Below are 18159 nucleotides of genomic sequence, written 5' to 3' on the forward strand. Positions count from 1 at the left end.
TGATTTGCATACTTATCTTTAATTGACCATTCAACCATTTTAATCGGTTTATTGGTTTCTTAATAATACTAGCAAACGTCATTTAATTAAATCCTTAATGATCATTTTGTCAAAGCTACTTAGTTGTCGAGAGAGTAATGTACGTAATTACTCCTAGAATTTTCATAGGCATTATCTATGCTTAGTGATTACGTTTTGCATTTACAACTTCATTATGTGATCTTATATGCATAAAGATCGTGGTTTAATTGTGCTATTAATTTTGTTTATTATAAAGATTTAAAACTAATCTTTGAGAGGAGAAAGCAAAACAAATTGTTATTTTTAAATGTTTTAAAGTTTCTATAATAGCGGCAAAGCTACTTAGTTTAAATTCTTTTCTCACATTGCGGAAACTTTCATCGTTGATGCTAGCGAATATATAAATTATTCTTCTGTTGAGTTATAACCTATAGTATTACGTGGAAAACTATTTTCAAAGTTTGGAAACTAACAACAAAGAAAATAATTATGCTTTTCTATGGCTAACAGTCGAAGAACTTTTTTGGCGTTTTGGAATCAGACATGTGAATACTGACTAATACATATTAAGTTATACTTACGTAGTTTTACCAACATTTAGGAGAGATAAATTATACTTATTCAAATTACACAGATGTTTCATGAAGGAAATGAGTCATAATACTTTGATTTGGTGAAGTTGGTAAAACCGCAAAGAAATTTTGATCTTGAATTACCCAGCAGTCATCAAAGAAATTATTTAAAATTTTTAATCTTTGACTTTTTTTTATGTTTGTTTCATTCTGCGGTGGTGTCAAGTCCGTTCATTCCTAATAAAAATCGACTGTCATAAATGGCTATATTTTTCTCGCTGTTCGTACCAATTACTTTTTAATTACTAATGTAGGCAAACGAAGTTCGCAAATTTGCCAAATAAATTACATTAGTACGATCGTTTTTGTAATCTCACTTGGCAAATATTAATCAAGCAGCAAGCTTCCGTTTTATGAACAAGAATTATCCTCTAGTTTTTGTCTTAATTCCAAAATTAAATTTACTTGATTCAAGCACAATCAACACTGTGAGTGGTCTGATCCATTAAGTAATTTCAATATAACATTTTCCAAGTTAAGTGCTCGATGGAGTTTGTCAGATTCAAACGACAAACTTCTTCAAAGAGTTCGTGTTTATACCGTAAAGAAATTACTTAAATATTAACACCAAGTATTAAAACTCTGTTACCCGAGGGAGAAATTCGAATTTGCAATTTAAAACCCCAACAAAGAGTTTACTGCGGTACATGCCACATTTTCCCTTTCTTGGAATTAATTTCTTTAATCAGGTTTTTAGGATTAAGAAAATATTTTTTTAGTAATCTGCTTGCATATCAATGTCGCGACTTAATCCCTCGAAATGATTCCTTGAAAGAGACCTCGGACTTGCTTCCAAGCGTTAATTTTATGTCGTCAACAATTTTCACATGGAATTCGAGATATTCTGCTGTAATTATTACAGGAAGAAGGTCTTCGCTCTCTGCATTTCAAGGATGCAGCCAACCAACTGCCCCTGCTGATTGTTGTCTGCTGTTACATTCCTGCTCTCTCTAGCGTTGTATCGCTTTTCGAATAATGAAAGCCTTTCTCCCATTTACTGAAGTATTTTCTTAATATACTCACATCACTTAGTTCATCTTCAACTTCTACCATTTACACAAATATATTTTTTAGATTATTAATAATACTCAATAACATTTTTGTGTTTTTTTTAATGATCGTTACTTGTGTTATGGGCAGAAAAATATCTTCTTCCTCTGTATTTTTACGCGATATTCTCCGAGGAAAAATATGAGGCAACATACGAATATTTTATGGGTGACATATTTTCTCGTGAATTAATTATGAATACTTGAGTTGAACAAAAAGGTAAATGATAAGAAATGTATAAAGGCCGCTGCTCACAGTTGCGTTTGAGTTTCTTATTTAATTTGTATTCAAATTACGGCCCAAACGACTGGCAAAGAGCTTTCATTGAGTATTTTTGAAAAGAGAGATGGGCTCATTACCTAAAACAATAAGTCAGAACGACACTCCAGCGTTCGCGTCCGAACAAACAAACGATAACGTAAATCAAAAGAATTGCCGGCGTTCACGGTAAAGTGAATACCTCCTTGGCCTCCTCCTTGCAGACAATATATTTTCTATCAGATATCGCATGTTGGAAAAGAATCACCCGGTTATTTTTGTGACGCGTAACGACCATTCCTGTTGGCATCGCTTGGTACGGTCGAAAAAATCCAGAAATGAATCAATTCTGTTTGTGCAAGTACTTCTAATGTAAACTGGGGCATACAAGGGCCAGCATAATATTAAAAATCTGATATTTCCTCAAGCCTCATAAATCATGGTAATAAAATTACATTTTCCCCGGTTTTTTCCGTTTCGTTAGTTAAAGTCGATGCTCGAGTTTTCCATTCTGACCCTCGCTGTCCAACGATCGATACTATTCATTACTTCTTTGGACTCAAGTGGGTCCTTATATTGAGACGTGTAAACTGACCGTTATTGACTCTTGGCTGAAATTGACTTTTATATCTGCGTTTCCTTCTATTTATTTCTACAATGAATGTATTACAGCCAATACATCGGATTGATCGAAAACCTTGCGTCGATTGTGACCCAAACAGACTTAAATTGTTGTCATAAAAACGAGTCTACAACGGAGAGGTCTAATGTAAATGTAAACACTGTCAACCTAAATAAGTGAACGAAGCTATTACGTTTAATTAACCAGACTTTTCGGATCGACTAACTGAATTAGAGCATTACTGGCCACAAGAACTCTTTGTTTTATATTCTCGATAATCAAGAAGTGCTTTATACAAACGAGGCACTGTCACTAGTGTAAATTGGCTTCACTTTCAGTCGAAATAATCATTTCACAACAAAACATTGTCTGACTACTACTTTGCAAATGGTAAACAAAATTATTACCAAGATCAATAACGGAATTTTATTTCAATAGGCGCAAGCTATATTTTTTTAAGAAACTGCTTTCAATTAAATTAGAACATCGATTTTTCAATTAGAATAATCCGTATCCGTACAAACAAATTTATTTATGACCAAGCAGCCCATTGTTATTTTTTTGATGCAATTTCTTTATAAGTATTGTACTCCATTCATAAAGCAGTGCTTAAAAATTACTCAAACCAATTAACCACTGAGTTTTTTCATTAAGTTTTGCTCGTTTGAATCGGAGATAAAATTAAATGCGATTGATTTTGAACTAAAGTTCTTAGCACGTTCTTTAAAAGTAATTTATGTACATACATACATGCAAGTTATATTTTATTTCTTATTTACCAAAATCTGTTCATATAATCCCGATTACTGTCTACATTTTGAATTTATTTATAGATCACTTGGAAATAAAACTGTAAAAATAGAATCAATAAAAAATATCTTGTTGCACATAAGTAAAACTCGAGAGAAATAATTCATCATTTTAAAGAAAACAGCAATCAAATTGAATTTTTTATTTATTTCTATTGTTTTCACTTTTATAACTAGTACTTTGTTTCACATTTGTTTTTTGGCTTGATTCTTTTGAATTGCTTCTCTGACCCCTAAATTATCTATAATCCAGGTTTTGAGATTTTATGAACTGAACATAAGCAATAATTTATATTAGTAAAAATATTCCTTTTGGAAAATTTAGTAATGGCAAAAACAGTGGAAGAATTTCGTGGAATTAGAATTACTGAAGTAGAAAATATAATCGTATGAAAAAGCGCTATAAGAGAAATTTAATAAAAATTTAAATTCGAGAAACTTTCTTGTACATTCTGTCATTCCCATCATATAGTCTATTAGCCTCCTTCCAAAGTTAAGCAATCTATACTAAATTGTAATAATTGTCTTGGATTATGTATTCTGTTGGTTGCAACGTGTATAACAAAAACTTCCTTAAGTGTTATTGGCTTGCTTGTACAATCTGACTGCGTGTGGCACCATCTGAATATTTTGCAAGAACAGCAGCCCTTATATGCTAATGCACGTTATCTAGAAACTAAAATCGATGAACTACAGAAACCATAAATTCAAATGAAGTCTCATTGAATGCGAAATCCGAGTCGTATACATTTCAAGGATCGATTCTCTGCAATGTGTACGTCCATTACAATTATGCCATTGTGCAAATGCAATAGTAAAGTGTTATTAATGTGTCACTAGCACAAAGCTGTTACTGTATTTTAGACAATCAAAAAATATATTAAGTAGTTGTTGTTTTTCCCCAACCACATTAAAATTCTTTGGACGTTTATGGACACTGGAGCAAATTACCTAATGGGTTGTTCGGACTTTCAAGCACCAGTTGCTACCTCGTAAATTGTTATTTATTAATTATTTACGAGATTTAACATGTAATTTTTATGTTCCCACACACTTTAGACCAACCGTAGGAGGTCTATTTAAATTAGCTGCTCGATATTATCAACGCCGCTTTCATCTACATTTTATATTAAAAAAAAAAATTATAATTAATAATTATATTTGTTTCTACATAATTTGTCTATAACGTAATTTAAAATTGCTTCTACTTTCAGCTAACTAACTTTTTACAAAATGTGAATTTAGTTACGAGTTTAATGAACTTGTGGGAAAAATCTAAAACTGGTGATTATACATTTCAGATTTTTGACCTCCAGAGTCAACTTTAATTTGTCGTGATTTGTCTTTCTTTGATCTCTTTTACTCTAGATTCAGGAGTAACAACTATTTAAATTTGCGACACGCATTACTGCCTCAATTTTCGCTATGGTCAAGTTCAACGTTTTTATAAAATCATATATTTTTTCTAAGAAGTTGTCATTGCTATTCGATGGATTATTTGCCATGTTCCGGTCACGTCACATGCGGTTGAATCTTTATCAGCCACAAAGACGCCGACTTGTTATTTTTTTATTGTCTGGTAATCGGGATGTTTATTAGGATTAAAATGTTGAAACAAAGCATGAACGTGTTATTGAATATTCAGTAGCATCGACAGGCGACATTCTAATCCACTATGGAACCTGTCATTTCAGAATAAGGCTACTAATTATTATTACATAGTTATCACTCTGTTCATCTAGATTGTGATCGCAGATAAAACTAATTCTTTAATAATCAGCCTGAACGTCCGTTCTCTTTTTTCTTTCGACACTTTCTTTTTACCTTTCTCCGTTTGATATTTATTAATTGCGATGATCACGATTTAAAATTAACCAATTGACATTGATTTAGTGACCGAAATCTAGTAGATCCAGCTTGTGTTAAATTGAAGCTAAACCACTAAATTTACTCAATGACACTAACATCGGCAATGACGGCTTTGCGGATTGCATCTGAAACTACTGTAACAAGGGCACAAGTTTGTTAGAACTAACTGACCATTCGGATCATTTGATAGCTTTTACTTAGCTTCTAAATACGAGGCAGTTTTACTAATGTTACGCGGAAAATTTAAAGAGACGTCTAAAATTTGTTATTCTTTTATTTAACAACATAATAAAGTAAGTTGTTAGTTAGCCAACAATACTTAAACTAATTTATGCAAAATCTCATAGAGCATTAATTTTTCATTGCTATCAAACAATGTACCTAAGTGTTTAAAAAGAGGAAATCTAGTATTGGTAAATAATAATTTAATTGTGTCACTTCATTAAAAACTTAGGTAAAATTTAGGTAATGAAATTTGGACTATTTTTTTTTGTATTATCGTAGTCAGAATCACAGAAGCAACCTGCTGTTGTGAAAGAAGGAAGGATTGAAGAAAGAATCGAACGAATTTTTTTTTGTTCAAGAAAAGTATACATACAGCAATAATTTGTTTTCCAGCTTTAACAATCTGTAATTTTTAACCAAAACCTAATTATTATTTTTCGACACTGTCAAAGTTTACGGTTTTTCTCCCATGTAAGGGAGTTTTGACAACTCTTTAGCACTTCTCAATACGAAACGTCCGATTATTTTTAACAGATTTAAAGCAAGTTGAATCTAAGCCTTGTTGAATCTAATTCGAAGAATAAAATGTTGTATTCAACTCGTTTGAGTGTAAATCGGACGCTTTATTTCATCTCGTGGATGAGCAACCACTGATTACACTCGTGTTTTAAAAATCCACTCGGTGAAATAATGCGTCCGATTTACACTCAAACTCGTAGAATAAATAACTATTTTTTAGTTTTTAAAATTATGTATATCTACATTAAATACATAAAAGGTTGGACAATTGGTCTCATTTTATGGGATACTCTGTTTTGCAGAAATGGTGGATGATGCATTAAAAATTAATTGCCACAGAATTAAATCAAATCAAAAAATTGAATTAAAAAATTTGAACTAGAACTAAACCAATTTTATCGAAAAAAATTGGAAATATAAATGTACATTATTAATAATTAACGAAGTTTTAACAAAATTGCGAAAAAATGATTTTCTTTGCGTGAAGCAACTCTACTTGTACCTTTTAAATGGAAACAATTTAAACATATTTTATTTTTATAATTGTGATATGTAAATAATAAATATTTGTAATCAGCTAGGGACTTGAATATTTATTACCAGCGACGGTGTGATAAATAAGTGACAATAACTCAAATTGTAATATAAGATTTGTACGGACACGGATAAAATACATAAATTGTGTCTAAATATTGATTTCCCGGTACAATACTGTCTGGCAAAAAATCCTCCGGTGTAATAACTTGACATTTGCATCATGCATCTATTTGCAGTTTTACACATCGCTTCCCTACCCTTAGTACCCTTTTAAAAACGCTTTATTTTTTAATAGGACATCCATGCCCATGCTTTCAGCTTGTGAAAGCGCTATTGTTTCGCCACGTTATGGAATATTTCACATTTTCAGTGGAATAAAATTGCTAATTCATTATTCGCACCAATTTTAAAACCAGATTTTAGATTATCGATTATGTACGTTGTAAATTTGATTGTAATCATTATTATGGAGTAGGTTAGTTACGCGTACTAGCAATAAAGACTTGTTATTGAAGAATAAATTCCAAATCTGAAGGTTTAATGAGAACGCACCTTCTAACAATATCGATTAGACAGATCTATAGATCCGCTCTAAATCGTAAAATAATAAGTTAACTGTTAAGTTATTATATCCAAAAGCACTTTGTTAATCTACAAACAATTCCATAATTACATGTTACCAAACTGGATAATATAATTTTGATCGATTAGATGCGGTAACATGGTAAAAAATTACCTACTGTATTACCGCGTCACCTTATTTGGAAGTATAAATAATTTAAATATAAGAGATCTAAAGAGCAAGCTTTCGCAGTGATAGCAGAGCGGTTGAATGTAGCGGTGGAGAGAAAAGAAATAAAGTAAAACAGTGTGAGAGGTTGAATGATATTTCAAAAAAAGTGTTTTAAACTGCTTCACATCATTAATTTTAGAAAATCATTTCAGAAACTTATAGTGCAAATTAAAAAGGACTCGTTATGTAAGATAAAGCCTTAAGGGTAGTCGTGCACACCTTAAACAGATTTATGTTTTGATAGTTGTACTAGAACCGGCATAATTATACAGTGATCCCACTCAAGTGTCTATTGAGGCAATAAGGAGTAACATTTTTATCTAGTTTGTATTATAATTAATCTACTTATTATTTATTAATAGCTGATTACAATATTAGAATGTTGAACTTGTTGATAAATTATTGTTTCAACACTTGCGTTTGAATCTTTGGTGGCCGTAGGATTTTGTGACAGCTTACAAAGTTCTCAGGATTGTTCCCTCTGCGTGGCTTATAATATAGACTTCGATATAGACTATCCACTCAACACATTTTTGGTTTTTAATTGATTTCATCAAAAAATTTAGTTAAATGTTTGAAAATCTAAAAGTATAAAGAATTGCGAGAGGTCTAACAAGATTTCATCGATTTTTATTTATTACTTGGTACTTTGACTTTGATGATCTCGCTTAATCGAATTTCAATTCGCAAAGATGTGAAAATAAAAACCAAGCGTCATAATTTGCATTCACTTTGTTCTTAGGCAAATAGAAAAGGCTTTGTTAAACGAAGCATCTTTGTGGAACAATTGACTTAACCACGGGAAATGTTATTTCGTATTTCCCTAATCCTATTGAAGGTATTGCCTTACACTATTGACATGTTCCCTCAGCTTTCTGAGGTACTGGTTAATATTAATGAGGCAGAGAAGCAGCCGAATTAAGTCTCTAAGAATAAGTCGGCGGATTATTGGTGATTAGCGGCAGCTTTCCCAACCTCGAACCCACCATCAAACACAAGAAGATTGGATATATTCGAATGAAAGAGCATAATCAATGCAAAATTTTTACGTTTCGTCGGTTCCAATTTCGGTCTAAAATAAAACTCGGGCTTTAATTATCTGACTCACGATTGTTTTCTTTTTCTTTCAGGTAAGATGCCTTGAGAAACGATTTACTTACGAGGGTCGTCCTCGTCAAGTAGACAAGTATGAAGACGTTTCATAAGCAGCTCCTCACGATTCTTCTTCTACTTCATGCAAGTCTTAACGAGGCTGTAGATCTATGTAGGTATCAGATATTGCTCTTTAGAACATTGCTCACTCATTGCGATTATTTTTCCCTACAGCACAATGTATAGCTCCTCTGGGAATGGAAAATGGGGCAATCAAAGACGAGGACATAACCGCAAGCTCTTCGTTCGATAGCGGTAATGTGGGTCCTCATCACGGCCGGTGAGTTGATATTTATGCTAATCGAATAAGCTAACCGTGAATGCGCCTCGCAATCCTTCATGTTCCTAAATTGAATGGTCCCGAAAGAAATTCATAGAATTGGCCAAGCGACCTAAAGAGCACGCTCCGTTTCTGACATTGACAGATGGCGGAAGGCGTTAGACGCAAACAGACGGAATATGAAAATTTGAAAGCACCCTCTAGGTCTGTTGCTCCACTCAATCTTCTCCTCGGCGAATTCTGTCAGGTTTATGAGAATTTAAAACCCTTGCCGTGCGGCCCGGATCAATAACCCTACTAGCCTAGGTGTTCTGTCTAGTTTGGCGAGCTTTGCGAATTATACCACTAATTGACTACAACGTCGACGTTGCACGACAAAACATGGAGAATAATATTTTATTTCAATTTCATTTCAGTATTCTCGACCAAAATTACTTTTCAACTGAATTAATGCACAAGTATTTGCCGTTCAAATGGCATATCTAAGAAGTACGTAAAAAGCCTTTTAGCTATACGTCAATAAAAAATATGAATACTTTTTTTAAAAAGGGAGAAAACGGTGAAACGAGAAAATCACAACCTTTAACCTTTCGGATTTCAATCGGGACCTGTGACGGCGGAACAATGATTCGCACTGCGTGTTAAAGTTTACAAGAGATAAGTCGGCTTTTGTGTATTATTGGTTTATTAAAAAACTTCGAAAATGTCGAAATATAAAGTCAGAAAGCTGCTTGTTGAACATTTAACAGGTCACAGGTCTTCATATCTAGTCTAGCAGAAAAATAAAATGCATCAAAACATTTTTATCAAAATAAGGGAGAATGAAAGAAATCTTATTGGTGTAAAGAGTTTTTTTTATTTGTAGGGTTCCAAACGATTTAAATGTGAGCTTTTGCGGATAGCCCAAAAAACTTCATATATGAAGACAAAACATTTCTTTCTTGTAACGATAAATCAATTTTCAATAATGTTGTAGCAGTTTGTTTAAATAAAACCCAGATCGTGTTGTTAATTTTTTCTTAGGCTGACAATGTGAAAGCCTCAATTAAAGCAAAAATTTATTGACCTAACATGGAAAACAAGACGTGTCGTTATAAGATGACCAAATTAGTGAGAAGAATGTGTTTATATCTGTTTAGCACATAATACAAATTTGTAATCGAATTGTTACTTAACACAACTTAACCCCTTGGAAACAATTTTCCTTGTTTCAGGTGTTATACTCGTAATGCTTTAGCATTTTAATTGTCGAACTACTTCCTTTGTGCGTACATTCTAGGACATAATTTATGTGGTTTTACTGCCAGCTTTAATAAGGCAATGTAGTTATTACCTCAATTGTTCCCCATTTCTGACTATTCCAAGAATTTCAATATCCATTAATGTAATAATCAATCATTAAACCTTTACGTTAAGACTTGAAATAGTTTCAAATGTTTGGCAGTGGCTAATTCAATTTGTCATGTATATTCGCTCGTTTTCCTTAATACTAAAATGGAGTTGTACTCGTAGTTATTAGTTTGCTAAAATACACGTTCACCCATAATTAAAATATTTACTGGTTAGGTCTGGAAATAAAGAGTTTTCCATCAAAAGTGAAGAGTTTCAAAATGAAATTCACCGTTACATTTTATTGATTTTCTCTGGAGAGCTTAATTTCATTTTTTAAAGTATCAGCTAGCAAGCTTTCGAGTAGGTTACTTCGGAAACTTTTTCACTTATCGAATGAAACTACTTGAAAGTTTAACTTTGTTTAACGACACCAGAACGAATATAAAACATCTTTCGGTGCGAATGGAACGCCTTTACAATAAGAATCAGCTACAAAGTCATACACTGAATACTATAATTAGACAACTCTTAAAATATTTCAAACATGGTCACAATTTAATCAAGTGCAATTGTGTTTTCGAAAGAAAAGTTTTTCACTATTATTCAATTTTCTCGGACTTGTTGGACGTAATTTGGAGTTGATAGGCGGTATTGAAGGCCCGGACTATTGAATATATGGTTGCATTGTTCGGGTTGTTATTCAATACTATCTCTATGTCCGAATATGGCCAGCATGTACTACATATGCAAGAAGTAAACTAGACATTTATACCTATGTCGAAAGCTAACATTCAGTGAATTATCATTTCAAAATAACTAGCGGAATGAGTTCGAAGAAACCGCACTAAGTTATTTTAGAGTCGCTATTTTACAAATTGATATCTTGCGACATAAAAGCTTCGCCTCATAAGGAAAATGGTCATTACTTTTATTACTTAAAAATTAAATAACCGCTTTAATAAAGATAAAAACCTCATTTTGTAGCGAACGGTAACAGATTTCTTAAAAATTATTTTATTTACCTACTTTATTATTCAAACATATTTTTTAAAATAAATTTATATTATGTAATGGCTGTGAAGATGCATTTTTTCTGTTAATTTTTAGTTGTTAGTTAGTTAGTTTAGTTGTGGTTTAGTGGTATACAAGACTTTTTCAAGTATACTTAATTTAAATTTTTGTGTAATGTCAGTCACATTTGAAGTCTCCTTTTTATTGTTTGTTACAAACCAATATTACAGCTTATAAAAATAACTATGAAACTAACTACCTCATTTTCCAAATGCGTTTGTTTTTATTTAAGTATAATTTTTTTATTTATTTACCTGTAACAGACTGAAAAAAGTATTATACTTACAAGCTTATAATAGTTTTATAGTTTTCTTTTTTCGTTCTTACATATTTTTCAACTACTGCATTTTTTGAGTTATGTCTGTTCTTTTCGGAGTACGATGTAGCTAAACCAATTTAGCACCAATTTAGATCTCAACGCTCTCTGTTGAGCGATTCTCGAGTAAATTCTGAACGAACTTCTGAAGGAGTTTTGTTATGTTATGTTGGTTCAAAATTTAAAAACTAGGTATTATTTGCTACCAAAATGTATTAAAAAATACTTTGAATATGAAATAAATAGCTATTTATGTATCACGTACGCAAAATATGGTTTTAGGGGACGAATCGTAATTAATGACGATGCGACGTAGAAGCCGAGTCTTCAATGAGAGGAATCACCTAAAACCTCTTGCGTAGGTGGTGCACACAAGATTTTTTTGTTAAGGCTCTTAAAACATGAATTCACACCTCTCACTAATAAAAAAAATTTCGTTACCATAGTAACCAATTTTATTTTTTAGTCCGCAAAAACTGTTTTTGGGGACTGAGTACCTAAAATAACCGTTTTGCGTACTATTTTATTGAGTCCGGAAAAGACTCATTTTCGGGACTGTCTTCGGGAGCGTATACAAAAAAGTTTGAATCGTATCATTTGCACAGGATTATTTTATGTCTAACAGAAAAAAACCTCTTTATTGTGTTTCAATGTGATTTTATTTATTTATCTTACCAGAATATTTTTAACAAATATAATTTTCGTTTTTATAAAACAAAAACTGTAGCAAAAGCTTGACGTAGATTGTAATAAAATTTAGTTTTTTATCCGGTAAACTATAGATTGTGCCAAACCAAATAAAATTATGTTGTGGATTTTATTTAGGATATTACAGTCAGGTAGACACGAACGATTACCATTAATTATTCGTCACTCATCGGTCTTTTTTCCCAAAACTGGGAGGGTAAATACCTGAAAGCCATTATCGTGAAACTGCTTGTAACGACATGTATACATTATATACTCCATTCACCCTTTTCATATTGACGCGATGAATTATTGATTCCGAGATTTTATTAATACGTCTTATAGGCAGTAGGTGATTCATCATTACCTTTATTTTCTGGTTCATTAATCGATCCTCGTATAAATCTCCTTGCGTCGCATTTTCGATTTATAGGACGTTTGAGGATTATCGGGTTTGGGCAATCTAAATAGGCAAATATTTAGCCTAAAATACTTTCTCGTCCACCTATTCAGGACTTGTGCAGAAGAAATCAATGAATAATGGATAGAAGTGCCCCAGAGACCATTCTTAGAGTACAACGCCGAGGAAACTTCAGAGCTTTTATGGTGCACACTTTCCTCTTTTTGTTGAAAAGTAGGAATGTTCGAACAAGTATTAAGTGATCAATTGGTTTTTTATATTACTCTTCAAGAAGAGAATAATCGCACGAACGAACTTTAATAGATAAAGTCGAGGATTACCTTGAGTTAACTTGGAGTCAAACACATATTTCTTCAATTACAGATTGCGAACTTTTCATGATTTAGGGGCGAGGTGATAATGCGATTGAAACAATTCTATCGACTTCCGACTTGCTTCATTTTACTTTTTGATAAAGCGACTTGTTTTGACTCTTAATCTCAATTTTACGACGTTTGTATTTTATTTATAGGGTGCGAACAGACCGAAATGGAGGCGCTTGGTGTCCATTGAAGCAGGCAACAACAGAGCCCGAAGAATGGATCCAAATAGATTTGAAAACTGTTCATATGATAACAGCAACCGGAACCCAGGGCCGCTTTGGTAACGGGGTCGGAATTGAATACGCGGAAGCTTACATGTTGGAATATTGGCGACCCAAGCTCTCGAAATGGATACGTTATCATAACAGCAAAGGCGAGGAGGTAAGAAACCTTTTCAAACGGCCGTTATTCGAAACGGATGTCTCTAATTAAAGCTGAATTCATAAAAGTGACTTTAATGCACGTGCCAAAAGTAGTAAGCGCTTTTAAGTGTCAAATGTTTTCGAAATTTATGAGGAAACTTGAGCAATTATCAAAACTGCAATCATATGTGAAGTATTTATTTTAGTATGCCACATGCCCATCCACAAGACGTCATGTTATTATTAGTAATTGCAGCCAGAAGTTGGACCGAAAATAAGTTAAAAGCTTTTCCACGACCGGATACTGCTCTTTAAGTTGCTTATTTATTCAGCCAATTTCGAATTTTATTCTGCAAATTGATCGAGCGAGATTAATTTTATAATTTTGTGTTTCAGTTTTGAACGGTGTAAACAAAGAATGCTGAAAACGTGAACCGTTTTCAGTGCTTTCTAGTCCGCTTATTATTAGGTTCGTCACGCGATCAGCCTGCATATTGATTTTTATTGCATTAAAAGCTTACTTACCACACCTTGGTGCCGTGTTCCCCTATTGTTAAAAGCACAGAAATTGCTACGAAATTGTATGGAATAGTAAAAACTACCACATTGTTCATTATTTTGATATACAACACACAAATGGATTTTTTTCTTAATTACATTTTATTACACTTGAAATGTACATCAATTCAACGTTATTATGCAAACAGGCACTTTAATGCGGTAATAATGCAAAAACGGAGTTCTTGTTACTTTCTTAGAATTTGTGTGCAATTTACTTCGATGTTGCTAAATATGTCGACGATTTGTGATGTCTTCTAATAAGATAATTAGGAAATAGAAAACGGGCATGAATTGTAGACATTTATCTTCAATTGTGTTCTTCCTGTGCGGCGCCTAGTTTGATTAAGCATCCAAGCAACGTTTAACATGTAGCAAAATATTTGCCGTAATAAGAGCACGATAAATTAACATTATAACAGCTCTAACTGATATTAATGGTGACGTGGATTATTAAATAAGCCAATTTACATTACGGGTTTTTACATTGTTTGTTCCCTCATACATCAAAATTTATTAAACGCAACAGAATTTCTTTAGATGTAGGTATGTAGATCTATCTCATAACAAATCATATAATACATAACATATCAATAACTTGTTTACTGGATGACACAACATTGAAAATTTTCGGAATATTTCGTTAAAAAATATGTTTTAGACGCTTTAGTTTCCACAAAATATGAATCAAACCTCAACTATCCCACGAGAACGAAATAATTATGGATTTATAGAATTCATCTTTTGCTGTTTTGATCAGTTTTATCTGTTTACAACTTGTTTACTGGATGACACAACATTGAAAATTTTCGGAATATTTCGTTACAAAAATATGTTCTAGACGCTTTAGTTTCCACAAAATATGAATCAAACCTCAACTATCCCACGAGAACGAAATGATTATGGATTTAGAATTCATCTTTTGCTGTTTTGATCAGTTTTATCTGTTTACAAGAAAATAACATTATTTTTTAATGCTTGTTGTAAGATAATTTTATTGACTACAATGGTAGTTTCCATTTTTTTATTCAGTTCAGTATAACGTAAAATAAATAATATTCTTTTAAAACCTATTTTTAAACTGTCTTTTATATCAAAAATTATGTAAATCAAAAATCGTTAACGAGCATTACTGATGGCTTTGGTTTTGCTGGTGTCGTATTTTTTATTCTATATTAATAAAAAAACACTAATATTAGGTATTGGAAAAAATATTCTATGCCACTCGTGATTAAAGGCGTATATTAGTTATTTGGGCTGTCTAGGGTTTTTCAATTAAATTGATTTTAATGAACAGCTGGAGTATTGAAATCCAACATTACGACCACATTTTACGGCTTCTGTTTGTTACAATCAATGATTCATTACTACTCTACTTATTTTTACTGCATTTTTCACGATTACCAAAACAGGAACGCTATTATACTGCGATTGACGCCAGTATTACGTCGACATTTATGGCCCTATTCAAATTCGAAATTATTACTCCCTTAAAATATGGAACTTCGTTCCGTATATCTATCACATCTTTCTTTTATTTCAAACAAGATTTCAATTTTATTTTTCTCGTCGATTTTTATTTTAATTAAGTGTGTTAAATATCTTGTAAATTGGATTCTTGCTGGATACCATCATATAAACACTCACTAACGCGCTCCAACAATCACTTTCGATCAACAGAGTTCATCATTAAATTTATGTTTGTTTCCTCTGTCAGGTCCAATTAACTTAAAGGCATTTTTCTGGTGCCAAACGCCAACAGCGTCGTAAATAGATTAGGTAACTGTTTGTTGATGACTTTGCTGATTAAGTTGCTTAATTTGTTCGCGTTCTGTGAATTCGAAAGATTCGCCATTAAATTTTAACTATTCCGAAATGTGAGATACTTTGAAAAAGGCTATAAATTTAAAAAACAGATGCTGTTAGATATAAAACTTTTCACAAATAGCAAGGTAAAAAGTTCACTGGCCCCACGGAAATCCACTAAAACATAATTATTGTAATACCGAGAACGTCGTTATTTTTTATGTGCAATGTGGTCTTTAGGAAGCACACGTTTTGAACACCGGAATAAAACCAAGCACGTCCTGCTCGTCCAATTAGCGGCACTGCAGGTTCTGTAATACGATGAGAAACAAACTTTGAGATAACTACAAATAAAAATTGTCGTAAACAATTATTCCGAAAATAAGCATACTAATGCGCCCTCGGGAAAACAAGTAAACACCATCACCAAAGTCCACGATTTTATAGTAACTTTTATATTCAGTTACTCCAAACTTACCATCTTATGGTCCAGTCAACTAACAAGTTGTAGCCCAGAATAGAATTTTTACGAACAAATTGGTTGTACAAAATTAAAGCTTATAAAATCTTCCACAAGTTGGTCTTTTCAGGTTTTTTTATATTTCAAATTTTTCGAGATATTCTCTAGAAAATATCGCACTCTAAAAATTATGTTAATGAATGAACGTAAGGATTACTTATTGTAAAAGTTGTAAGCATTGTGATTGGGCATTTTAAAGTCGGCCATTATAATAAAAAAAAAACAATCACTTTACATTTTTGGATTCATTCAAAAATTTAATACAAAGATGTGATTGGTCCGTTTGAGGTCGGCCATTATTATAATGTGAGTAACCATGAAGAAACCAATCACTTTCGACTTTAGATTAATTGAAAAAAGTACCGAAATTGGTTAATTGGGATTTACAATCATTCATTAAAGGTAATTCCACTTTTTATTTTTATGAAAATGCTATGATGTGTGTGCCGTTTATGCGCTTTGTGCGAATATTGTGACGGGGAATTTGCACCTTACGATCTGTTCTAGATATTTAATTGGGATCAGTGGCGTAACTAGAAAATTTGGTTCCCCCCGCGAAAGACGTCTGTTGGGCCTCTCTCTTCTCTGGTTTCGGAGAAGAGAGTAGTATAAAGTATAAGAAGAAACTAAAAAATGCAATCCTTGTAGATTATACATACAGGGTGTCAATTTTAAAACTTGCAATCGGCAAAATCTCTAGAACTAAAAAAATTATTGAGAATCACTCAACTGTGGTGGTTTTTAGGGGAAACCAAAATGGCATGGTAAGTGACGCTCCTCCACCCACCCTTCAAGCCACAGCCACCTTAAATTGAAAATTTTAAATGGCACGACCCTACTTGCGATACATCGTTGGAAAGCCCATAACAAGCACTTTTCAAAAATGTCATACAACAGCCTATTTAGTAAAGCCATTTTTCGAATTATTCAAAAACGAAGACGTTAAATTTTATTTTTTTTTATATTCAAGGGTGGGTGGAAGTGTGTCACTTATCATGTCATTTTAGTTCTCCCTAGGAACCACCAAAACGGTTTTGAGTGATTATTAATAACTTTTTCAGTTGAGAGAAATTGCCGATTGCAAGTTTTAAAATTGACACAGTGTATACATATTTTAGTGTATATATATTTTATTTCGCTAACGAACAATAATTCTCAAAGAAACAATAGTAGAACAATTTAACAAAACAAATAACAATAAAAAAAATTATAAGCAATAATAGCAGAGTAACAAAATTTCAGCTCACGTTTACTTAGGTAATTTGTTTTTTCTTTGCTTTTAAATTTGCAAAATTTTGGATAACATTGGCCATGTTTAGTTTTTAAGCGACATCGTATTCTATTGACAAAATGGACAAATTTGTAAGCCTTTTTTGGTTCATAGAGTTCCGTAAATAATTTTTATTAATTTTAATTTAGAAAAGGATATCTCCGCTGATGTGACGGTGACAGGCAGAGTTAAATACAGTAAAGAAGAAAAATTCTGCAGTTTTTTGTTTTTTATTGCATTGGCTTATAATAATTTATGTACACCCTTTAAAATTTTTTAAACTATTGCTATTATTACTATTATTTTGGAAAGGGCACTTTATCCCAAGGRCCCCCCTGCGGCCGCGGGCTTTGGCGGGTGGGTAGTTACGCCACTGATTGGGATGTAAAACCTTAAACTTTAAAATAGAAACAGGGATGTTAGTGATTAGTTGATTACCTTGTTTACTCATGCGCCTACAGTACAATTTGCAATGTACACAGTCACTTTTGCCGTAAATTTGGGATTTAGGCACCATGATGCAAAGGGAGACAAGATAAGTGTTAAAGAGTGTTTGCGATATTTGTGAGCGGATATCACAAAAACTATTTAAAATACAAAAAAACTAAAAAGGATGTTTTGTAGGAAATTTTATTGGCTTTAACTTTATATATAATTATTTTTTCGTACCACACACCGTTTTCGAGA

The 18159-nt window shown here is 32.5% G+C and overlaps 1 protein-coding gene across 1 annotated transcript in view; it reads left to right on the forward strand.

The window, feature by feature from the left end:
* Positions 1-18159, forward strand: part of LOC123014591 (discoidin domain-containing receptor 2-like) — a 37032-nt gene that overhangs the window by 13311 nt on the left and 5562 nt on the right. The window contains exons 3-5 of the mRNA XM_044413784.1: positions 8466-8599; positions 8662-8767; positions 13106-13337. Of these exons, the coding sequence (XP_044269719.1) occupies positions 8524-8599; positions 8662-8767; positions 13106-13337 (414 nt within the window). The 5' untranslated portion in view covers positions 8466-8523. The remainder of the gene's footprint in view (positions 1-8465; positions 8600-8661; positions 8768-13105; positions 13338-18159) is intronic.

This window comes from Tribolium madens, unplaced genomic scaffold (assembly GCF_015345945.1).
Source record: "Tribolium madens isolate multiple individuals breed KSU strain unplaced genomic scaffold, Tmad_KSU_1.1 Scaffold_97;HRSCAF=244;Tcas5.2_LG3a, whole genome shotgun sequence".
NCBI lineage: Eukaryota > Metazoa > Arthropoda > Insecta > Coleoptera > Tenebrionidae > Tribolium > Tribolium madens.